The sequence below is a fragment of the Callospermophilus lateralis genome, chromosome 8 (assembly GCF_048772815.1).
Source record: "Callospermophilus lateralis isolate mCalLat2 chromosome 8, mCalLat2.hap1, whole genome shotgun sequence".
Taxonomy (NCBI): Eukaryota; Metazoa; Chordata; class Mammalia; order Rodentia; family Sciuridae; genus Callospermophilus; species Callospermophilus lateralis.
In genome coordinates, this window is record NC_135312.1 from 27,755,409 (window position 1) to 27,780,613 (window position 25,205).

Genomic DNA, 25,205 nt, shown 5'->3' on the forward strand with positions numbered 1-25,205 from the left:
CAGAGCATGGGAGGCTTAAAATGTCCCAAAACTTTACAATTTATCCCTTCAATCATCTATTCCCAAACTTTAGGTTGCATAGGGAATTAAAGTAGTTTATAGCATATGTCCCAAATAGAATAAATTAACTGTTTAATGTTACCTTTAAACCACTTTTCAGTAAAGAAAAATCAAACAGCAATGTAGAGAGTGAAACAGCAATAAAAAAGGAGACTCTATCAGATCTCTTCAAAGAGATTAAAAAAAATTCCTTAAAAAAATAACCTACATGTTCACACATTGATATTAATTTGAATGGGTAATGGGGATGGAGTTGTGGCTCAGTGGCAGAGCGCTTGCCTAGCACAAGTGAGGCCCTAGGTTCAATCCTCAGCACCACATAAAAACAAATAAATAAGGGATATATTATTTACTTAAAAAGGTACAATTAAAATTCTAAAAATATATATATGCACTTCCAATAGAGTAACAGGGAAAATAGAGGGGAAAAAGTTCCCCAAAAGTGATCAAAACATGCTTAAGATAAATTCTATGTCAATGAACCTCAGGAAGTTGTCGTTTCTCTAACTGCTCATTTATAATCTACTACGAAATCCCAAGATAAGTCTTCTAAGTTTTTAACACTGTAGAGTTGTTTTTATGTGTGTGTGTGTGTGTGTTTTGTTGTTGTTACATCACAAGAAAAAGATAACATAGAAACAAAAGTACTCAAAGGACAACAGGCTCAAAATGCCTGCATTTTTCAGAGTATAAAATTTTTCTTTAAGGAAAAAAAAATTTTTTTAAAGCATCCTTTGAGCCTGTAACACACAGTTATCTAGGTCAACTTTGTCATTTATCTACCACATTGAGACAATGAAACAACCACAGGGTAATTCTGCCCTCACCACAGTAAGAATGAAGGTAAGTGAGAGTACTTGGCAGGGATAAGATATGACAGCCACAGGGATGATGCTTCGTTCTAAAATAAAATGGACAAGTTCTTGCAGAGGTTTGATTGGGCAATACTGAGGAAAGTGAAAGAAAACCAGGAAAAAAGGCACCTCTACACGCTGTCTCCTCAACACCCAGCCACCTGCTCCTCCAGTGCACATTCGGACTTAAAAAGACCCAAATGTCTATTCACATAGCAGCTAAACTTGTGAAGCCAGGAAAGTAGCTAAGCCACCCCTATACTTAGCTTCTGCCAGAAGGGGCACAGCACAAACTGTCCCTCCTTTCATGAAACACTCACCCCAGTGTTTCTGTATTTTGCCAAACTGAAACCCCTCATCTGGACAGTAGATGGGTGAAATGCCATAGCAAGCAACAACTTGATTTCTTTTTTAAATTAGTATTAAGCTCAAAGATTTGCAGTAACCCATTTAAAAAAAAAAAAAAAACTTATCTCAATTTCAAATGAAGACTGTATCATTTTTATTGCATCAGTATCTAAAAATATGAAAAGCCCTCTTCCTTTCAGCTGATTCTGAAAAGACAAACAGAGAGGAAAAACTGTCCAGTTACACACAGTTACTAGAAATTCTCTCTCAAATGAGAATAAGAATACCTCACAGCATGGAAGCCTGTCTCATTCTTGAAGAGTTTTCCTTCAATCAAACCAGAAAAGGGCATGGGTAAACCAGATAAGGGCATAGGTGCCAAAAAAAACCAAAAGTCAGACTCCATCAGATGTAGAATCTACACTGTGCTCACTATAGCACAGAAATTGGGACAACTGTCCAATGTACTAGTAAGCTAGAAACAGTAGGGAAAGCAGACATCCAGTTTAAAAAAAAAAAAAAAAAAAAATCCAACCATCTTGCAAACCTCTAGAGGTGTTCCTGAACCTGCTGATGCTCTACCTGCATCATTGAAAGTAAAGCCAAAAAACTGACGCTCCTCTAAACCTTCCTTTAGTGTCAGTATTACATCAAGCAGTGTGCACTACATCTCAGTATGTACCACTTGGTGTTAAAAAACATATACTCATCTGCTTGCAGCACTAAAGAAGTAGTATGTGAAGTCTCTATTCATGCCACCAGTATCACCAATGCTGGGCAGTGGAAGTTACCAAATCATGAGGAAAAAAATGACAGATCAGAAGCTATAAACAAGAGAATATGGCTAAGTCTTAAAAATAAAATGTTAAAGAGAAGGGATATACTTAAGATTAAAAATTATCTAATTTTAATGAACTAAAAATATGGCTTATTAGCTCCAAACTTTTTATTAAGGAAATTTCCAAACAAAGAGATGCTAAAAGGGAAATACCATGGGCACTCTAATAGATTTAATAATATTTGTTTCTCAGTATCTGAGGGGTACTTGTTCCAGAAATCCTTGCAGATGCTTAAGTTTCTTAAATAAAATGGTATGGAATTTGCATGTAACTTATGTACATCCTCTAGTACACTTTAAATCATCTCCAGGTTACTTATAATACCTCATATAGTATAAATGCTACTAAGGAGTTGTTAAACTATATAATTAAGGGAATTTTTTTAAAAGTCTATACATGTTGAGTACAGATGCAATTTTTTAAAATATTGTTGATCCACAGATGATTGAATCCACTGATGTACAACCCACATTATATATACATCTCCAGAATATTTTAACTACATATGTATGAATAAATGCATACATTTACAAATGTAAATAGGTAACATTTGGAAAAATGTAGATATAATGACACTAAACCCCAACAACTCCTAAGGATATTCCCATGCCTAAGAAGACATGCTCAGAGTTCTGCCATGTCATTAAGACTTAATTGCCAAAAGAAAACACTGCAACCATTTCACCTAGTAGTCAAGACTTTCAATGAACTCTACCTTAAACAACTACCCCAGCTTCCTCTCCCATGTCTCCCATGCATATTCAAATCAGGGAAAACCATGCCTTCAGTGCTAGGGTCCACACTTTCCCATCTGAGCATCTCACTATTCTCTTTGCAGATCAATCTCCTTCTCTCTAGTTTCTGTAAACCCCTCTTATTCCCACAGCATGAAGCAACTGCTCCTTATCTTTCCATTTGCTAATTAAAAGAGTGGTGTGTAAACATTCCTTGGTGCAGTCTAGGAAAAAGGCAATTTCTTCCCCATCTTTTCATTGCTGATAGCATTTCCCATGGTTTGTAGAAGATACTCTATAAATCACTGTGAAATACATCAATAAAAAAATTCTCAATTTTATATGTCAATAAAAAGTTAGATACGAATGGAATAGATTTGTGTTTTATCATATTACAAATCTTTTCATGTAGATACTCCGTCTCCAATTCTTAAAAATCAAACCACTTGCTTAGTTTACTGACAAACAATATGCATAAAACAATCTTTGAAAAAAAAATGTAAAATGTACTTACCCTTTCATTATTGTAGTAAGAAATGCTAAGGCCATCAAATTTTACCCATCTCTTCTGAAACATGCGTTTTCTGTAAAACACATGAAATTGTTATTTTACATTTAAGAAGCATGAACTTGGATTTTTAAATACATTTGTAGTGTAGCTATGCTGAGTGCAATCCATCTCTACTGTTAAGCAGTGTATACAAAAATAGGCTATGATAGTACAGTTTTGGGCAATGGAACATAGAATCAACAAATGTATAACAACACTTTCTAATTAGCTGACAGATTTTTTTTTAATGATAATGTTAAGTGCAAAACCAAGTGTAGTCACAAACATTATCATCAAAACTATTTCCATTAACGGAGATAATCTTTAAAAGAAGGTAATACATAAAACTTTCATCTCTCATAAAGCTTATACACTTACTTTGCCTTGATTTTTGCTTTGGTGGATGAATAATATTTTGCAAAACTAGCAAAGCTTTCTTACCTGAATTTACATAAATTATTATATTTTGACTAAATAAGATGGGGAAAGCCCTATCAAAAAATAATCATTTACAGTCATTCAAAATTCAGTGAAACTTCTGTATTTTTCAAAAGAGGATCATATGAAAGGATGCAATTTTAAAATGGTTTTTGATGTGAGAAAACAAAGGCAAAATAATAAATAACATTTCCTATTTAGGTTTAAAAAAACATATTTTTCTTACTTTAAATGAGGGGTATAAAGAACTACTTCTGCTTAGGTTTGTCTTTTGTTTTGCTTATTTCCCTTCCCTTAAGTCAGACAATCCACAGACTGTGAATATCCTGTTCTCTACAGGCTTTTAGTCTGGACTAATACCATACAGATACTTTCAGCTTTTAACACAGACAACATATGGAAACTAACTTCCTGTTTTTAAAAAAGTCATTTCTAAGTGAATATGTAAACATCAAACATATATACTGTCTCTCCTTTTGCTCTTTTCTAACACATTTCGACAAGGTGATATAATTTCCTGTGGCTTTCAGAAGATTTAAAGATAGAAAGAGAACTTCCGGGCATCTGGAAAGTTTGTCTTCCGGCTGTGTCCCTGCTACACGTCCATTACTCAAGTGAAGTACAGCAAGTCTCCTTAGTTAGCAGACATGTGCCACTCCAGATCAAATTAGACCAACTCTGATGAAATGGACAAAATATCTTAATTCATCAGTGCAGATGAGTTTCACATGTAAGCATTGAACCTTGAAGTACTAAGAATACATAAGGAACTTAACATCAGACAACCACACTGCCCACCCAGCCCACTTTCTACCTTATTCCCTCATCTTCTTGCTGCTTAACTTCTCTTGGCCTGTCATGTGTTTTTTTCACATTGCAACATCCAACTGTGTTACAGACATCTGGGTTTTACTTCTGCTAGCAACCCGAGAGTTCTTCAAATTCCCAACATTAAAAATTAAAAGGTAAAAAATATTAAGCAAACACACAATTATATATTGCATAATTAATCACTCTGCACTCAGTTCTTGTTTCTCTCTGCTATACTTAAAAGGCAGGTAACTATACAACTTCCTATACAATACCAACAGTAACTTGGAAAATCAAGATTTTGATTGGGGCCTCCACCCACCTTACAAACAGTGGTTAAGTTAGAGCTCAGTAGCATATATCATCTTTCATTTGAACATCAAAATAGTCAAAATCTGTGGAGGAGATAAGACCTTGGGGTCTTTCATTATCCTTCCCCTTCCCTTTGCTAACTTTTTTTCTAAATTGCACCTAAACTATCCACACAGAAATACCTTCCCTCGTGACCCAATCCAAAGCAGATATCAAAGCTATTCTCTCAAAGCACCTTCTACCTTTCCTCTAGCACTCAACACAAATTCCATCATATGTATTAGTTCACTTGCTTAATGTCAGTCTTAACACTCGCCTTTATGCCTTGCAAGGATCCACTTCAAGAATGTTTTCTTCTCCATGATCAACAACTAACACAGAGATAAATATGGCACTCCAGTAGAATATATTGAATGAATAAGCAATGCAATCAAAGCATAGTCCTTTAAGAAACATGGGCAGGATGATATGAAAAGAATACCTAAACACCCAGCACTCATAAATAATTAGCATCTTTCAACATTTCAGGAAAGACAGAGAAATTTCTGAAAACTCAGAATAAAATTAAATGTGCAAAAGTATCAAGCAAAGAAGTTCAGAAACTTAACATGTCTTACTTAGCAGTCTTTTAATTGGACTCATAAAGCTTTTTTAGAATCCACAGTGTGAGCTTGAGGTCTGAGGCATCATCTAAGAATCTAACCTCAGAAGAATGAGGAAAGTAAAAAGGAAGACAGCGCAGTATTTATTGGGCTTTGGGGTCAAAATCACTACTATTTATGAGCTGCATCTCCTTCTCAGGCACTATAATGTAAAGGTCGCACTTTACCTTGGCTCTTAACACTGCTTTTGGTTTGTATGTTTTGAGATGAGATGTTGGTATATTGCACAGGGTGGCCTGAACTCTCGATCCTCCCATCTCAGCCTCCTGAGTAGCCGGGAATATAAACCAGTTTGTCTAGCTACGTTTGGCTCTTTGAGAAAAGCCCAAGAAAACTTCAGTTTTCTAAAAGAGTCTTAGCTCCTAAATCACTGTTCCAACCATTTTAATTTTTGCAACTGCCAGGTAACTATTTGACATGTCCATCCATTTTAAACTCAATATTTGTACAAGTTATTAAATACGTCTAGTAATCTGTGGTGGGATAGGTAAATAAGACAAATGCCAGCCCCTAGAAATGCAATGAGAAGCATATGGAAAACAGTTGTAAGAATCACCATTCTGTAGTTTGGGGCACTATGTTGCAATTCTACCATCAAACTGTTACTTCTGCATTCACTCATCCAGTCAGCCATCAAAATCTGCCACTTCCTCTGTAGATGGTATCTGCTCACATGGCCTCTATGTCTAGACCTTTCTTGCCTGGTGCACTTCCCATAAACCATTTTCTCTGCTCAAAATTCCCTTCCAACTGTGAACATGGGAGATACCTTCTAACCATCAAGTTCTCAGTTTAAAAGTTATTTGCTCCAAATGATCATCCATGACCAACACAGTTGCTCAGGCCCCCTTTATTTCTTCTCCATTTCTTAATGACACTTACCAGTAAAATTTGAATTGAGTGCAGAAACTATTTGTTTTGTTTATCTGTGTAAAACCTGTGATTACCATACTTCCTGGCATATAAAATATACTTAATATTTATTGTAATGATTACAAAATAGATGATGAATACATTTTTCATTGAAAAAAGGCTTACTCAAAATTGCACTTTATAAATATAGAGAAAAAGGGTACTAAAACACTTTACCATTTTTTTTTTACTAAATACTAAAGATCAAAGTTTTTTAATGACAAAATAAAAATTTTCTAAACCTATCTTGTTATTAATGAAAAAAGTGAGAACCTATAGGAAGCTTGAATTTCGACATTAGTTTTGAAGTAATTTTAAAATACGTTTTAGACTTTAAAAAAAAAAAAAAATTAAACAACCCTTCCCCAATACATCTATTCCTTAGTCCCTGATAGGATTCTGCTGTTTTTAAAAGTTCAACATTTTAGAATATAAATATAGTGATATCGGTTAATACATACTATTTCTCCTCATCATTAAGTGTTTTAAGAGTATTCTCTGAACTAGGTTATGCCTTTCCTTTAAATTTTATTTAATGGCTTAATTTTTTTTCACTATTTTGAAAAATGATAATATATAAAGACATTGTCACCTTAGTCTAAGTTCCTACTATTACACAATACAAACTTGATCTGAAATAATGATGCATTATTACAGAGAAGAGATTTTAAATTTTCAATTATAAGTTCTGAGTATCTAATGTACATTATGATGACTATAAATAATGATACATCTTATACTTGAAATCTACTAACAGTATACTTCTTAGTCAGGTGTGGTGGCACACACCTATAATCACAGCAACTCAGAAGCTAAGGCAGGAAGATTCCAAGTTTTGAGACCAACCTCAGCAACTTAGCAAGCCCCTAATAATTTAGTAAAACTCTGTCTCAAAATAAAACATAAAAAAAAGGGTTGGGGATGTGGCTCAGTGGTAAAACAACCTTGGGTTTAATCCCTTGTACCAAAAAAAAAAAAAAAAAAAAAGGAGGAGGAGGAGGAGGAGGAGGAGGAGGAGGAGGGAGGAGGAGGAGGAGGAGAAGGGGAAGAAGAAGGGGAAGAAGAAGGAGAAGAAGGAGGAGAAGAAGGAGGAGAAGGAGGAGGAGAAGGAGGAGGAGAAGAAGGAGGAGAAGAAGGAGAAGGAGGAGGAGAAAGAGAAGGAGAAGGAGGAGGAGAAGAAGGAGAAGAAGGAGGAGGAAGAGGAGGAGGGGGAGGAGAAGGGGGAGGAGGGGGGGAGGAGGAGGAGGAGGAGGAGAAGAAAATAGAAGAAAATAGATCTTAAGTGGTCTCACTCAAAAGAGGAAGAATAACTCTGGGAAACATGTTAATTGTCTTGTGTGTGGTAATCATTTCACCATGTATAATATGTGCATCAAATCCTTGCACTACACTTTTCAAATATACACAATCTTTGTCAATCATACTTCCATAAATCTGGGGAAAAAATTTACAAGTATTCATACTGTACACATTGGTACTTTCCTATTTTAAAATGCACTATAACCCATTTAAGATTTATCTAAAAGTAATTTATGTAAACATAGAATAATCTGTATTGTTCATTAAATGTGTCAACTTTTAAACAGCTATTTTCTACAAGTGAACTTCAATACTGAATTTTGATAATTAGTGGATTAAAGATAAGAGCTTATACTTACATCCTTTCTCAAAGTATTATCCCCCTTTTTAGCAAATAGAAATTTGGATTTAATGTTGGTAAATCCTATAAATTAACCAAAACTTCAACCAAGTAATAAAAAGAAGACTTTGAGAAGTTCTGTGCTTCTAAATTCCAAAGTAAAAGTTTTATTTTAAAAACTATTCGTGAACACTAATTATTTTGCATCACAATTATTATTATACATAAAGAACAATTTTCATACCTCTGTTTGTATATAAAGTATGTTCACATCAATTCATGTCTTCATACATGTACTTTGGATAATGACGTCTAAATTTTTAAAGTCAACATTTCTGTTAACTATTTCTGTTAACTATTCAGGAATTTATGAAAGTCTACTCATTATTAGTCAATCAACTCCATAGGAATTATCTCTGACTGATAAGTAAACTATGAGGTATAGTTCAAATATTTTAACTTTTCTCTGAAATTATACCTTTTCATTAAATTTTATTTAATGAAAAAGTATAAAGACAACGCCATACAATACAAACTAAATCTGAAATAATGATGCATTATTATAGAGGTTTCAAAGTCTCAATAAAAAACTACACTTGGTAATAAAAATAGTGAGCACTTACAGTTCCAGACACTGTGTCAAGTCACATACAAATATTAACTCACTTATTCCTCCAAACAGACACAGGAGAAAAGTAATAAGATTTTCCCCACTTTACACAGGAAGGCACAGAGCCCCTGGTTGGTTAAATAATTTGCCCACCTCACACAACTAGTGATGGGAGTCAAATCCAGGCAGTCTCTTCCCAAAGACTCTTAACCACTACACAAAAAAGACTCCAATGCATTTAAGGCAAAGTATCCCCAACATCCCTTTAGATAGTAATAACATTTGACCCCTACACATTTTATATGTGAGCTCAATTTTGAAAAGTGCTTCAGAATTCCTTCAGGAAAAAGGGTAAAATAAGACAGGAAGCACATTAGCCTGGGTTTTATCTTATTTTGTTTTTAGAGTTCTGAAGGGAAACATTTCTTCAAGAAGCTTTTTTAAGAATAATTTATAAGGCTTGTGCAGTATTATTGAACGGATTTCTATAAACTCTTCCCTTGAGCTCTGGTAGGGCAGGTGGTGTAAAGTTTCAACTGCTTTCATAAAAACAGCTTCACCACCTGGTGTCAGTTTTTGTTTCTCAAAAATGTGTATCTTAAAAATTCGTTTTTAACAACAGTGTATAATACACCCAATTTAAATCTCTATTTATGAAGTATTCAAACAAAGGCACTCCTGTTTAATTTCAAACCTAAATGACAATAGGATTTTTTTAATTACATATTTAAACTTAACAAAAATACCTTCAAATCTAACAGCTTGCTGAAGAATATTAAGTTGCCAGAGGCCACCAAATTGTCACCTTTAAAAATACCACAACTGCAATGAACCTCAATGGCAAGGTCAAATTTATAGCCTTTATTAATCATGGTATCTATGTCATCACAAATATACTGCACAATCTTATTCTAAATAATCTAAAGAAAAAAAGAGACAAGAACATATCACTCCAAATTCATCTGCTTTTTTAATATAACCCTGAAGAACTACAGCATATTTTCTAACTTCCTTATTCTCTCTCTTCTGACCCTAACAAGACCCAACATTTTTTAGAACTACTACAATCTCCGCAGTACAGATTTTTGCTTACCTAATTACTTATTTTTAATTCTTTTATTTATTTTATCTACTCTTTTAAGTAGACACTTAAAAGATACTTAGTTACCCTTTTAAGTATAAGGGTTTTAAATTATGCAGTATGAGTGATTAAGTATTTTATAGAGAGGCAAGAAAACACTCCAGTATCTCTAAATGTCTGCACTTTTCTATTCTAATAGCATTTCTTCACTATTAAGCAACAGAAAATAATAGCTTCCAAGGGTATATGAATAAAATGATTTGAGGAATAAAACAAACACAAAAGGAATATTGTATTCAATTCTAGATTCCATCTCTGCAGACCTAATCCTTTAAGTCAGCAGAGGAAAGCATTTAACATAAAATTCCCAGGGCTAAAAGGACTTTTGGAAGTCAGTTATAAACCCTAAATTTTATTAACTTTTATATTTTTAGATTTTATTTTTGATTGAACATACTCTTTGTACACATTTATGAGATATAACATGATGTTCTGATTCATGTATCAGCTCAGGGCAATGAGCATATCCATCCCTTAGACATAAGATTTCTTTATACTGAATGCATTCAAATTCCACTCTTCTATTTTGAAATATATATTATTATCAATTATCTTCACCCCTCTGCGTCATAGAACACCATAGCTTATTCCTCCTATTTAACTGTAACACTGTGCCCCTTGATCATATCCCCACTCTCCAGCCATTGGTAACCTGTATTCTACTATCAATATCTATAAAATCAACTATTTAGATTCCACATATGAGTAAACTCATGCAATGTTTGTCTTTCTGTGCCTGGCTTATTTCACTTAACATGGTATCATCTGAGTCCATCTATATTGTTGCAAGGGACAGAATTCCATGAGAAGCCTGAATTTAATGTGCCACATTGAACTTTTTAAATACATACAGAGAACTTAGTGCTTATTTGATATACTATGTGAAAATCTATGTTAAAAGATTGGCATGCCCTTATTTTATAGAGTCATCCTCTAAAAAAATCCCACATGAACCAGCTTCCACTTAAGATGATCAATTAAAACTTCCATTTACTTCTACTCTTCCCCAAACCTCTCTAAAAGGCATCAAAGGATTAAAAAAATAAATATTTTAAAACACCTTCAAATCAACATTGACCAGAGAAGACTGTAACACCATTTAGAAATAAGGAAAGCAGACAAAAAATAAGCACTGACTTGGAAAACTTCAAAGAGTTAACTGCTAAGTCAAAATGCAGACAAATTAAGAGGAAAACCACAGGATCTCAGGAAATAGAGGTAATAAATACAGTAGTCCTCACTTATCCTTGCTTTTGCTTTCCACATACTTGGTTATCTGTAGTCAATCATAATTCAAACACATTAAATCAAAAATTCCAGGAATAAGCAATTGATAAGTTTCAAATAACTTTTATTACAGTACATTGTTATAATCATTCTACTTTATTATTACTGAACACCCCAAGATTAACCAAAGATTGGAGGAAAATGTCTCTAACGTAAGACAGGGAAAGAAATCCTTCCAGAAAAATTGAAGGTAGCTGACTCTACAGGAAAATAAATAAATAAATAAATAAATAAAGTACTAATACCTTCAGAGACAGAGAGAATATATCATATCCATGAAATGATAATAGTAGGCTATAAGAAGAACAGTCAAAAGAAAGTACTTTGTATATTAAATACAGGATAATAAAATACAAAAAAAGGTTAGGCAATGCAAATGAAAAGACATCCCAGCCAGTAGAAATGAAAAATCAAGATTATTATATGTGTTTCAGGGCAGGATGTTCAATACCAAACTATCAGAATATTCTAGAATGAAAGAAAAGTTATAGAAATAAATAAATGATCTGGTAAAAATCTTCCAGGACTGAATAGTGTACTACAGTTAAAGTTAAGATTTGAATTGCTCAGTAAAAATTTAAGAAGATTTCCTACTGCAGACATTCTTGGAGATTCCAGTCTACACATCTCCTGGAAGAGGTGCTATATAATCTTGTTCTCTTTTCTTTACAGCAACACTTGGCATTTCTCCCCTGAGTTAGGTATTTGAGTAATGCTAGAAATAAATTATATAACACCATGCATATGTGCATCTATACAGATCTGAAAGGTTTGAGCTTATTAATTATAGCTTGAGATTATTAATTACAGGAAGATGCAGGTAAGCACCAAAATCCAGTGAGATATTTTTAAAAACAAATATCATCTATTAAGTTTTTCGTCTGTTCTGACCTGTTTGAAACACTGGTTAAAAAAAAAAAAAAAAACTAACTTCAACATTTACCAAGTTTCTTTCATACAATTTTTTAAAAAACAATACTCTCAAGCTGTACTGTAATTAGGTCATTCAAATACTGAAATAATTTCTCATAGTTAAAACTCAACTGGAAGCACTTCAGTATTTCTTTTGTTGCATGATGTTATACGATTATTTTTTAACTAAACTGTTGGCAGTTATCACACATTGCGTATTAATTCAGAACTGGCACTTCCATTTCAAAAGCAAATAGACAGTCAGCCATGTAAAAAGTTAAGTCCAGGTTGTGCATTTTATTATTTTGTTTAATGTCACTCACAACTGAAGACAGTTTCAATCACTATTTAGAAAAGTATAAACTGGAGTGTTGTTATTTAAAAAAAAAAACAACAAAACAAAATTATAGTTTGATTAGTCATAATTATTAAAAAAAAAAAAAAAGGACCACCAAGAGTTCCCTGCTGTGTTGATGCCTACTATTGCTCTTACGGGCACCTAAAGATTCCCCTAACAGTGTTGAATGTAGCAGTTTATATTAGAAAATAAAAACATATTTTAGAAAATTAAAAGAATATCTTATAAAGTTTTTCAATGATTCATTCAACAAAAAACACTAAGCATCTACCTAGTGCTAGGTAATTTTCTGCTAAGGATAGAGTTGTAAACAAAAGTACTGTGCATGACTGTCCCTATGGAGCTTATATGAAATAAATAAATCTTCTAGCATATGAGCCCTACATAAGAACATTGTAATCAAAAAGCAGTGGGGGAAAGGGAGAGTTATAATAATCCTGAGGGGTTTTCTTCTTCCTCTTCTTTTCAGCTTAAGTACAAAGGAGACATTATGCAAGAATTTGAGAGCACTGAGGTCCAAGCCATGATGCTCTCTGGGGTAACAGCATTTTAGCTAGAAAGAAGAGCAAGCACAGAGGATCCCAAGGAAGACTCCTGCTTCCTTACTTCTATACTTAATAGGAAAAAAAAAGAGAGAGAGAGAGACTGTCCTATCTTGAGATCCATCAGGTTAAATTTTTCTATTTGGATCCCAAGAAAGATAAATATAGTGATTATCGTATGAGATTTTAGACAAACATATAATCTGGCTTATGCTTTTATGGGCCATGAGCCAAATTTTGTCTACCATGTATGTTAATAAATAAAATGTTATTGAAATACTGCCTTATTTACTGGTTTATGTGTTATCAATATCTGATTTCAGGCTACAATTAAAGTAGTTTCAACAAAGAACATTATGGTTATAAGGCTTAAAATATTTACTATTTGGACCTTTATAGAAAAGACTGTGGCACCTCCTCTATACAATTCAGAATGCCATCTCAATCAGTGTCACCAGCAATGAAGAATTACATAGTCATGAGTTAAACAAAACTCAGAAACTGCTACTAAGGAATGGGTAATCATCCCTTTAAGGGGGACCTTAAACACCCTCAAAATGGCCCACTGAGACAATTTTAAAAGGGCAAATTTTGGATTCTACTTAGAATCTAATAAATACATGCTTGGAGCCAAACTGCATGTACTTCTTTCAAGTCACAGCAATATAATCATGTACAAGAGCTTTTAAAGTTCTTGGTGAAAAAAATTTTTTTTCTTCATTTACTTTCCTATTTGCATTCACACCAGTATCCAGGAGAATACTTTAAAGCAAGAAAACTCAATTATTTCCCATAAAATGGAAACACATAAATAAATTTTTAAAAAAACTAAGAGCATCTAACCTTAGGCAGGTTCAGAATAGAAGGCAGAGAAAATCAAAATACTGATAAAAAGGAAAATGTTCTAATTCATCCCAGAAGTGGCCAAATATTTTCAAACTTTCACAATGTACCTGGAGCTATTTATGCGTTTATTTAGTCCAGGCCAATCAGTGTGCTGATTCTTCCCTGGATACCCTGGTCAGCACCAGGATCTTCCCAACACTTAAATTATCCAGAAATGGAAGATCTGACAATGTTCAAGCTGTTTTAAAAACAGTGTATGCCCTAGAACTGACTCTGCTTTTGACATTTAAATGTGCATTTACCAATTATATTGATAACTAATAAAAGTAGAAAATACACACACAAGACTACTTCATCATCATAATGTGATCAGAAAGAAGTGGTACATAATAACTGATTCTAAGAAGTACACTACTACAGTGTTTTCAAATGTTATTTTTTAAAAGGATGCAACTGTACAAAGTATTAACCATATTTTTACTAACCATAAAGATTGTGTTTTTTTCTGATTTTAAGATATATAAATCCTGCTCCTCCTAGTCATCAACAGCTGCTTCTAACATTTTTTTATATGTTAGTAGAACTATTTTAGATCAAACTAAGTCCAATAGAAATGAAGTACATTTTCAGGTGAATAGTAGAGAAAGCCAATACTGTGCAAACTTACCACATCAGCTACTTCCACATAAGAGGTTCAATCCTAAACTAATAATTCATGAGAAATCCCACAATCAAGATGCCATAAAACAATTCTAATTAAATATAATCCCTCTCCCAAGATTTCTCAGCACTGTGAGGTGTTAAGGAACAGAAGTTTCTTTGTAAACATTAGAAATGATAAATCTGTTTTAAAAGTATAACATTCAAAAGACTTTGAATTTCTGAGCAACAAAGAAATATCAGAATATATCAGTAACAGTGAAGTGCTAAATCTAACAATGATATACTTTTCCCTATCCACAATAAGCTTTGTATTCTCAAACAGAACACTGTTATGATATGAGCAAAATCCAAACAGTGTGGGCTGAGTAATGCTAACTCAGTCTGTGTTGTTTTTCTTTGCTACAAAGGGAGACACAGGACAGTACATTTTGGTGTGAAGTTGGAAGCTCACATTAAGAAATCGAGATGTGAGCTCATAACTTTCTATTTTACTTTGCTTTTCAGAACGTAATGCAGTGCTGCACTGCACATATCCCCCAACTCCCATGTCTAAATAAAACCACTTACACAACTGCACTGAAAGGCTTTACAATATGAGTAGGGGTGGGGCAGGGGCAGTAACTGAAAAAAACTGGCAGGGTTATAAGTAGATAAATCTGGATTATTCAAAATATGCTAGGTATAAACCAAAACAAATGAATAGACACATACCCTTGAGGAGAGAGTTTGTCTAGCCACCCTGACTTAACTCTTGCAGCAGAAGATCCGTAAAAACAGGCATAGGGAGAAATGGCACTCGAGGAGAGAGCTGAATCCGCACTTCCACTTGTTGAGCTTAGAGGGTAACTGTGCCTATTAACAGGGTCCGAATTTAATGGTTTTTGAGTCCTGGACTTGGACGCCTTTGAATTTTTTCTTTTTAAACTCTGAAAGCACTCTTCTACTGTGGAGTATTCTGATTCAGAAGCAGAGTCTCTTGGAAGATTGTTTTTGTCCTCTCGAGGTATCCAAATATCTTCTACTTTGTCTTCACTTACTTTCTCCTGCTTGTTATCATATATGCTAAAGAGAAAGAAATGGCATTCACATTTCAAAGTGCTGTTATTTTTTTTAACTTATAAACAACCAAACACCGAAATTTAAGTCTGGGAAAATCTTAAGAGTTCAGTTATACCATATCTCATTATTTTTTAAACTTCTCAGAAAAATTATGTAGAAATATTTGAACACTATCTGAAGGGTTTTTTTTTCCCCCTTATGTATAATTTAATCTTATTCCCTTCATTATGGGAGCCTGGGCACAGGTAAAAGGATGAAGATGGACCAGATTCTTTGCATCCCAATTTAATCATCAACAATGTAATAAAATGACCAGCCCAACTTCTATTCCCTGGGTATTATCATGAACTACTAATTCGTCTATTTGGAGATCTTATTTCCAACTTGTTGCCCCAACTGGTTGCCCCTTCTACATTCTTCTAATCGACTCCAAGAATGCCATATTCCACCATAATGTAATAAAACTGAAAGTGTATCTGACTGCTCAGAGCTTTGGGAATATGTTGCAAAGAAAAATACTGTACCACACTGCCAGTCAATAAAACAAGAAAAGGTCAGTGTATATTCAGAAGGTAAAAGTTGCATTAGATATAATATTTACTGAAATATATTCATAAAAAGTAAGCATATTCCTACAACTTTAAGAAATGACACAATAGATTCAATCAGTCATTTATGTAAAACAAAACTCATTACAAGAAAATTTTTGCTAATCTATAAAAAGGATATGCCTAGGGGTCAAATCACATCCTTCTGGATACAGTATTATAAAAAACTATTACTTTCTTAAAGAACAATTTAGATGAGCCCTTCCACATCAAACAGATTCATATCAAATGCTTATTAAAGATACTCATCATTTAGTTTGAAGTTAAGGAAACCCACAACAATGTTAGTTTTAGAAAATTAAGGATAAATGAAAAACAAAATGAATGGTAGGTAATGATCCAGCATCTCAAGTCCCATTGAAACTGAGAGAAAAAAATAACTTGGTGCATAAAAATTCTGTTTAATTTCTTGTGTGACCCAAATAGCTGAGTAACTATCACACCTCTGTTTTCAATGAACCTCTCAATAGAAAGGACACTTTATCATTGAGAACTCTGCAGCTCCATGGTCTTTGTGCTGTCCCTTCATTCTTCATATTAACATAATCTCCTACTGTTGAGGTGCAATCAAGGGGCACCAAATATTTGTCACTTGAGGCAGTGAGAATGGCTGCAGTTAGGATCAGACAAAAATAGTCTGCTACAGAGTATCACCACTCAATCTACAGGCTATAATTCTGTTATTAAAACAGGTCCTGTTACGGAGACATTTAGAAAGGAAAGCTTTTAACTTCCATCATAAACATAGATGTTTAAATTTTAGCACAGAATTAATCCTCAATCATGAACTCATACCTTGATTTGATAAAAAATGAGTTGCTTGCAGTAGTTGCTTCTCCTTTGACTGTTTCTTCATGAGTCCAAAATTCATTCTTTATACATCTCTTCTGTGGGGGAAAAAAAAAAAATATATATATATATATATATACACACACACACACACACACACACACTGTTTTGCTTTCTTGGCTTGAAGACATTTATTTATTTATTTATTTATTTATTTATTTATTTATTTATTTATTTATTTCAGTACTAGAACTGAACCCAGGGCCTTGTACATGCTATAGACAAGTGCTCTACCACAGTGCTGCATACATACTCAGCCCTTTTTAATTTTGAGATAGCGTCTTGCTTAGCCCACACTGGCCTCAAACTTACAATCCTCCTGCCTCAGGCTCCCAAGCAGCTAGGATTATAGGCATGTACCACCACCCCTGGCCTGGGGATGTTTTTCAATATTTTACAAAGATCCATAATATCTGCCAGACCCAGGGGTGCACACTTTTAATTCCAGTTCCTCAGGACACTGAAGCAAGAGACTACAAGTCTCAGCAAATGAGCAATACCTTGTCTCAAAAGCAAACCAAAACAAAAAACTAACCCAGGGGCTAGGGATGTAGCTCAGAGGTAAAGTTCCCCTGAATTCAATTACCTATACCAAATTTTTTTAAAGCATATAATATCAGAGTTTAGTGTTATTAAACAAATGTCTAAATGCTTTAATTTTCAGCAAAATAAAGATTTCATTAGAGAGTCTACATTACGACATTTTGAAGCCTTTTTCACTATGGTATTTAAATCATTAGCTAATTAATTCAACTTAGAAAAAAAGATGTCAATCAAGAATTCATGTACAAAATTCATGTACTTTTAATCTATGCTATATGTTTTCTCAAATTCTCCTTTATCAAGACCAAGAAATAAAATAGCAAAAAGAGTACAAGTCTTTGAAAGAAAAGCCTGAATAATGAACTCATTTATTAAAAATATATAAATAATTATAATTATATTATACTTAGGAAGTGTGCATTTGGGTATAAGGCAATGCAAAATCTGGAGAGTTTCTGTGTTGTTGTTGTTGTTGTTGTTTAATTAAAGTAACTTTATTTCTGGCAAATATTTAAAACTCACTATTCTGTATTCCTAAAATAAAAATGTGTCTGCATGCTATTGTTTTACCATAATTTTACTAAACAGAAATATTGCTCTCTGGAAATTTAATTCTTCAATACAATGCATTCTTCAAATAGCTTACAAGAAAATGAAAAGACACATATAGGCGGTAGAGCAAAGAACTATCTGATAGTGAAAAAAATAATAAATAAATAAAATGTATGGGACTAACCTTGGAATTTTCTAGTCTCTGGAAGAGAAAAGTCTCTCCATAAGGAAAGATGGATGATGAATTCTCCTCACTTGAATCTTTTTGGGAAAATTACAGGATGAGAATGGTAAAGATGAATAATGTTGAATAGTACAAAAAAAAATCATGTATTTAATCACCCAATAGCAATATCACAACTGAGGCTAAATTACACCCCTGTCTGCCCTCCCCGTAGACTTGCCAACCTTCACTGTACATACACTTCAAAACCACTAATTCTTAAATCGTCATCTCTGTCCTCAAATCATCATTTCAAAAATCATTCCTGCTAATGCAGACCTCTAAGATCTACATTAATATAACCAAGTACTGCCTACATTCAACAGAAATTATCACTGTGCCAATTGTAATGCTAATTCCTAAGTAAGAATATATTCTAAAAGTATCTTTATGATAATGTTCAGAAAACATTATAAACATTCCCTAACCTAATAGTTACATATCATTCAAGATATCAGAATCCACTTAATCCCTCTAGTACCATGGCAACTAAAACACCTGTAAAAAAGTTATTTCAAAAGGATCCTTGATTTACAAGATTTACAAGAAAAAATTCTAAGAACTTGTAATTCTGCTAGGAGAAAGAAAAAGATTTAAGGGTAATCAATTGCTTGTCATTTTATCGTTAAGAAGAATGTTCCTGAACTTGTATAAGCCGAATTTTCAAAAAGAAATAAAAGCCCCTGCCAAAGGTTGATTTACCCGAGTAACAATACAAGCCCTTTCTTGTTACCATGGCAAAACCACTTTTCATACATCTTTGTCCTGTAGCTCAATCTTCCAGAAACTAATTTAGTGAAATGTCTTTGAGGCAAATGCTAAATGAAACTGGTATTTAAATATATATATCTATATATATATATATATATATATATATATAGAGAGAGAGAGAGAGAGAGAGAGAGATATTTACATAAGCATGTGCAATTTCTAGGAGTCTAAGTGTATATTATTTTCTTTTATTCACTCACTTTTTAGGGTATCTGAAGTAACATGAACAGCAGATAGTTAATCCCATTTTCCCTTCACCACAGGTGGTCTGCCTTCTCCATCAGAATTTTTTAACACATTTTTTAAGAGTATAAAATGAGCTAATCAATTTATAGAGAATTTAAACACACAGACTCACTTTGCAGTGTCACAGATTTTCCAGGTAAGGTAGTAGCACTTCTTCTCTCACGGAAGTAGCTTAAAGCAAAAGAGAAAAGTTATGAGCTCCTATTTAATACCTTGAATAAAGGATGTGTTATCGAGATATACACATCTTATATATATCTTATAGGAACAGACACCAACATTCAAAAATAAGTCTGACTTGAAATAAACAGAATGACCAAATTCCAACAATGTGTTTCTCCACAAAGTCTTAAAGGAAGAGATCTCATTGGATTTTATGAGGAGTATTTACATTTCATATCTATAATTCACAAAAAGTAAGTGAATGTATTTGCTCAATGTTATTATACACATAACTGCAGAACTGCCAGCCATACCTCTGAGAGAATACATTTGTTAACTATATTTCATTACGTACTTTTTTGTCATTAACTTTATACCGCAGAGTACAAAACTGTGTTTAGTTCTATGAATATAATATGAAAAACATCCAAACCCCTCTTTCAAAGATCTTCACAGTCTCGGAAGAGATATTAATGGTAATTAATAACAATTTGACTTGGTAACATCAATGATGGAGATACACTGTTGATAAAAGAAGGAATACCTGCTACAATATGACAGTTCTACTACTTTTCCCACCTAAACGGAAGATCAGGACATCCTTAACTCCTCTTAGATATATAACTCCCCAAGTAATTAGAAGCCTAGAAATAACAAAAAGCAGAAATCAATGAAATAGACTAAGGATAAAATTTACAACTCACTGTAACCAAAATTGGGCTCCTTAATATATCAACACAATTGACAAACTTCAGCAAAAAAAAAAAAAAATATATATATATATATATATATATATATATATATATATATATATATATGAGACAGGATATCACTACAAAGCCTTTGAAGATTAAAGGGATAATTATGGATTATTAAAGAATACTATGTCAATAAAGTAAAAAACTAGATGTAATGTCAAATTCCTTAAGAGACTTAAAGTATCAAATCTGACAAGGTTTAATCAAATTCCCAGACCTATCAGAGAAACTGAATTTAGTAAGTAATCATCAAGTCACAAAAAACTCCAAGCCCAGATACTTCACTGATAAAATCCAAGAAACACTCGAAGAATAAACAATAGCAATCCTGTGCAACATTTTTGGGAATCTACAAAGACAATATAACTGATAACCAAACCAGTCAAAAATGTAACTATAGATAAATATTCCTCATGACATGGATGCAAAAAAAAAACAGTAATAAAATTTAGCAATATATAATTAGATAATATATTATGACCAGGTGAGATTTATCAAAAGAAATCACTGTTATTTGAAAAATCAAGATCCAGAAAAATAAACTGAGAAACTTTAACATCCATTCATGACGAAGATTCTCAGCAAGGAATACAAGGAAACATCCTTAACCTAATGAAGAGCATTTATGAAAAACCTACATTATAACTAATAAAAACTAAATGTTTCCCCCCAAGGATTTGGAGCAAAGCAAGGAAATCTACTCTCACCATTTATGTTCACATTATTTCAGAGTTCCCAGGCTGGACAATAAAACAAGCAAAAGAAACAAAAGGCACGCAGATTAGAAAAAAGGTATCTTGAAAGGAGAGCATATCTTGCAAGTAAGAAAAATTTTAAAACCTTCCAAAAAGCTTCTCCAATTAACAAGTTAGCAAGGGCCCAGCATAATGGTAAATATAAATATATTCAGTATGCTTGTTATGGTTTAAATATGCAGTGTCCCCCAAGACTCATGTGAAGACTCGTTTCACAATGTAGCCATGTTCTGAGATAGCTCTTCTGAAAAATGACTGGACCATGAAGACTCTGACTTTGTGAGTGGATTAATCCAATGATAAATTAGTAATCTGGTAGCATTATAGCATTAGGGGGAAGTATTACAAATTTTAGGAGCTGGGACCAAGTTACAGTAAACAGGTTACTGGAGGTATGTCCTAGAAGGGTATCTCTTGTCCTTGGCCCCCTGACCCATCTCCCTCCCTCCCAACACCCTCCTTCCTGGTTGCCATGAGCTCAGCAGCTTTCCTCCACCCTGCCCTTCTGCCATGATATTCTACCTCACCTCAGACTCAAAGCAATGGAACTATCCAACCATGGACTCAAATCTCTGAAATTATGAGCCACAGTAAATCTTCCCTCCACTAAGTTGATTTTTCTCAGGTATTTGTTACAGCAACAAAATACTGAATAATACGGTTTCTATACACTAGCAATGAACTGAGAAAAATAATTTAAAATACAACTCTTGTTACAACAGCATAAAAAAATATGAAATACTAATTGATAAGTTTACCGAAATGTGAACAAAACCTGTATCTTGGAAAAATAGAAATGATTATTGAGAAAAAATTAAAGAAGTCCTAAACAAATGGACATATATACCATATTAAGGATTGAAAGATTCAATAGTGCTAAGATTCAAATTCTTCCCATATTGATATATAGATTCTACACATCCTCAAACGATATTTCAGTAAGTTTTCATAATAGAAATTAACAAGGTGATTCTAAAATTTACATGAAAAGACAAATGACCTAGAATGGCCAAAATCGCTTTTAAAAAGAGAAACAAAATTAGAAGATTTATAGTATATAATTTCAACATTTAGTCAAATCAAATAAGTTTTCATTTGATGAAGGGCAGACATGTAAATCATGAGATGAAATGGAGTCCAACTATCATCCCACACATCCACAACCCGTTGATTTTTTATAATTTTCCAAAGCAAGTCTGTGCAGAAAATCTTTCAACAAATGTGACTAACAGTGGATATGTCAGTGTAATAAAGAAGTGAATGTCAACCCTTCCTTCATTCCATACATAAAAATTAAATTAAATGGGAGTTTAGACCCAAGTATTTGTGCTAAAACTAAAAATCTGAAAAATAACGGAGGAAGAAAAATCATTAAACTCTCTGAGTAGGAAAAGATTTGTTCAATAAGATATGAAAACCAAAACCCAAAATTTTCAAAAAATTGAAAAGTTGAACCTTATTAAAATGTAAAACTTAATAATGTCATATATTTCTGACACATGTCTTGCCCAAAATAAAAAGAACAACAAAAAAACTTACAATGTAGCAGTGAAAAATATAATTTAATTTTATAATGAACAAAAACCTAAATGTGTACTTTCCAAAAGAAGATGCATGAATGGGATAGCCATTGAATAGAATGGTTAAAATTAATGTTATTTAAAGCAAATGCCAGGAAATAAGTAGAAAGATGAGAATACTTAAAGACTATTGTCAGAAATACAAAGGTGTACATCCACTTTGGAAAACTGCTTGGCAGTTTCAAATAAAGATAGAGATTACTCTAACTTAAACTCCCAGATATTCCAACCCTAGAAACAAACAAACAAACAAAAATTAAAGACATATAGCCACAGAAAAAATACCTGAATACAAATCTACAAAGGAACTCTTTTCTCAATAATCAATAACTTAAGAAAAGCTAAATGATCATCAAGAAATGAATGACAAATGAATGGATGTAAATGGATCCAAGAGAATACCACACAGGTTTCAAAACAAATAAACACAAAGAGTACTAAAAAGAAGTAAATCAATAATAAACATAATGATATGAAATAGTCTTAAAATTGTCATACTGAGCAAAAGAAGTCACATACTGAGAAGTATATCCCAAAATTCAACGTGGACATGTTTGAAAGAGGTATTCGACAATAAAATGACACTAGGAAACAGGTTTAATACAACTGTTCTGATTCTTGATTCCAGAAAAAAGTTTATCTTTCAAAACTCATCAAATTACAAGCATAATGGTTATAATTTATTGTATGTATATCAAGCCTCAAATGACTTGTTTAGAAATGGATTTAACAAATTTATTATTTGTATATATGATATGTAAAATTATATACACAAATCCTACACACAAAACAAAAGGAAACATTAAGTGTATCACAGATAAGAGCATTAAAAAATTACCAAACCCTCTGAGCACAACAGCACAAGCCAATAATCCCAGCTACATGGGAGGCTGAGGTAAAAGGGCACAAGTTCAAGATGAGCTGGGGCAACTTAGCTTGAGCAAAGGGCTGGTGATGTAGCTCAGAGGTAGAGTACTCCTGTGCTCAGAACCCAGTACCACAAAATCAAAACAAAACTATTAAAACTAGGAACAAATGTAAAAAAGGATCTTCAGGAGTGCAACTAGAAAAGTATAAAACATTCATGTAATAATCTATAATAGGTTATAGAAAAATCTAATTAGAGGAGCATATGAAAGACTAAATATTATGAAACCGCCTATATTAATCTACAGGATACAATCCCAAGCATAAATAAGTAAATAAATAAATAAAGGGGGTGGGGAGAGTGATTTAACAAGTGGATTCCAAACGTATATGAAAAACACAGGGCCAAGAACAATGAGGAGATATTAAGACAAACTCTTAAGGTATTAGGACTCATTATAAAGTTACAGTGATTAAGACACTATATTACTGATAAAAAGGATAAACAACAGACTACTGAAGTAGTAAAGAGCCCGTAAGAGAACCCCTGGTCACTCAGAAGACAAAGATGTCACAAAGCCATGAGAAAAGCAGTCTTTGCAGTAAGTAGATTATTTCTTTATACAGAAGAAAGTGAAATTTTGCTCCTACCTCAGACCATGTGTAAACCAATTCAAGGTGGATTATAATTTCCAGTGTAACAAGCCAGCTGATAAAAAGTTAACTGTTTTCATGTGTCTGAAGACACAAATAGTTTTAACTAAAAAGGAAAGAATTGGCAATTTTGACTAAATTATTAAATAAGAACTTTATTCATTAAAAAGTCACCACCAAGGGGGAAAAAAAAACAGTATGCAGACCAGGAGGAGATATATTTGACAAAGAGCTCATACCCATGGGGTACTAATAACTCTTTAAAATTACTGGGAAAGATAAAGTGCAATTCAAAACCACCACCAAGAAGGAACCCAATGGGTGAAGAGGTGCAAAGGCATTATGCCAAAGAAGATGGAAACATGGCCAACTGCCAATAGACATATTAAAACATTTTCAATCGTGTTAGTCATTTGAAAATGCAAATTTAAACCACAATGAAATACCATTATACATTTATTTACATGACTAACATTTTTTAAATTAAAAAAAATGTTGTCGAGGATATGAAACAAGAGGAATGTACACATACTGCTGTTGGAAATACAAATTAGTACAACTACTTTAAAAGAACTACTCTGACTTTTGTACCAAAGAAGATATGCATGTCCTAGGACACAGCAATCCCACTTCTTGGTATATACTCCACAAGTATGTAGATACCCTCCAGAAATAACCACCCAAATGCATGTAAAAAGCCAAATGGATAAATAAGTTGTGGACATCCACACAAACCAACATTCTTCAACCATAAAAAGAACAATGGGATATGTAATAACATGGGTTCAAATGAAAAAACATGTGGAATAAAGATACCTGATATTAAACTAATACCTGCTGTGTAATTCCTTTTGTATGAAATTCAGGCAAAACTAATATACACTGAGATCAATGTCTGCTTGATACAGAGGGTTAGGGGAATTTACTGGAAATGCTCACAAGAGAATTCACTTAGAGTGGTGGCTGATGGGAATGTCCTCTATAGCTTGACTGGGATCATGATCACATGGTTATATATACTGTTCAAAACTCAACCATCTATATACTCAAATATATTTTAT

At 33.2% G+C, this 25,205-nt stretch overlaps 1 protein-coding gene across 2 annotated transcripts in view; it reads right to left on the reverse strand.

The window, feature by feature from the left end:
• Arap2 (ArfGAP with RhoGAP domain, ankyrin repeat and PH domain 2) overlaps positions 1-25,205 on the reverse strand; it is a 167,253-nt gene that overhangs the window by 131,929 nt on the left and 10,119 nt on the right. For both annotated transcript variants that reach the window (XM_076864252.2, XM_076864251.2), the window contains exons 2-6: positions 19,481-19,539; positions 18,313-18,389; positions 16,980-17,071; positions 15,229-15,579; positions 3,350-3,419 (exon numbers count right to left, since the gene is read on the reverse strand). In XM_076864252.2, the coding sequence (XP_076720367.1) occupies positions 3,350-3,419; positions 15,229-15,579; positions 16,980-17,071; positions 18,313-18,389; positions 19,481-19,539 (649 nt within the window). The remainder of the gene's footprint in view (positions 1-3,349; positions 3,420-15,228; positions 15,580-16,979; positions 17,072-18,312; positions 18,390-19,480; positions 19,540-25,205) is intronic.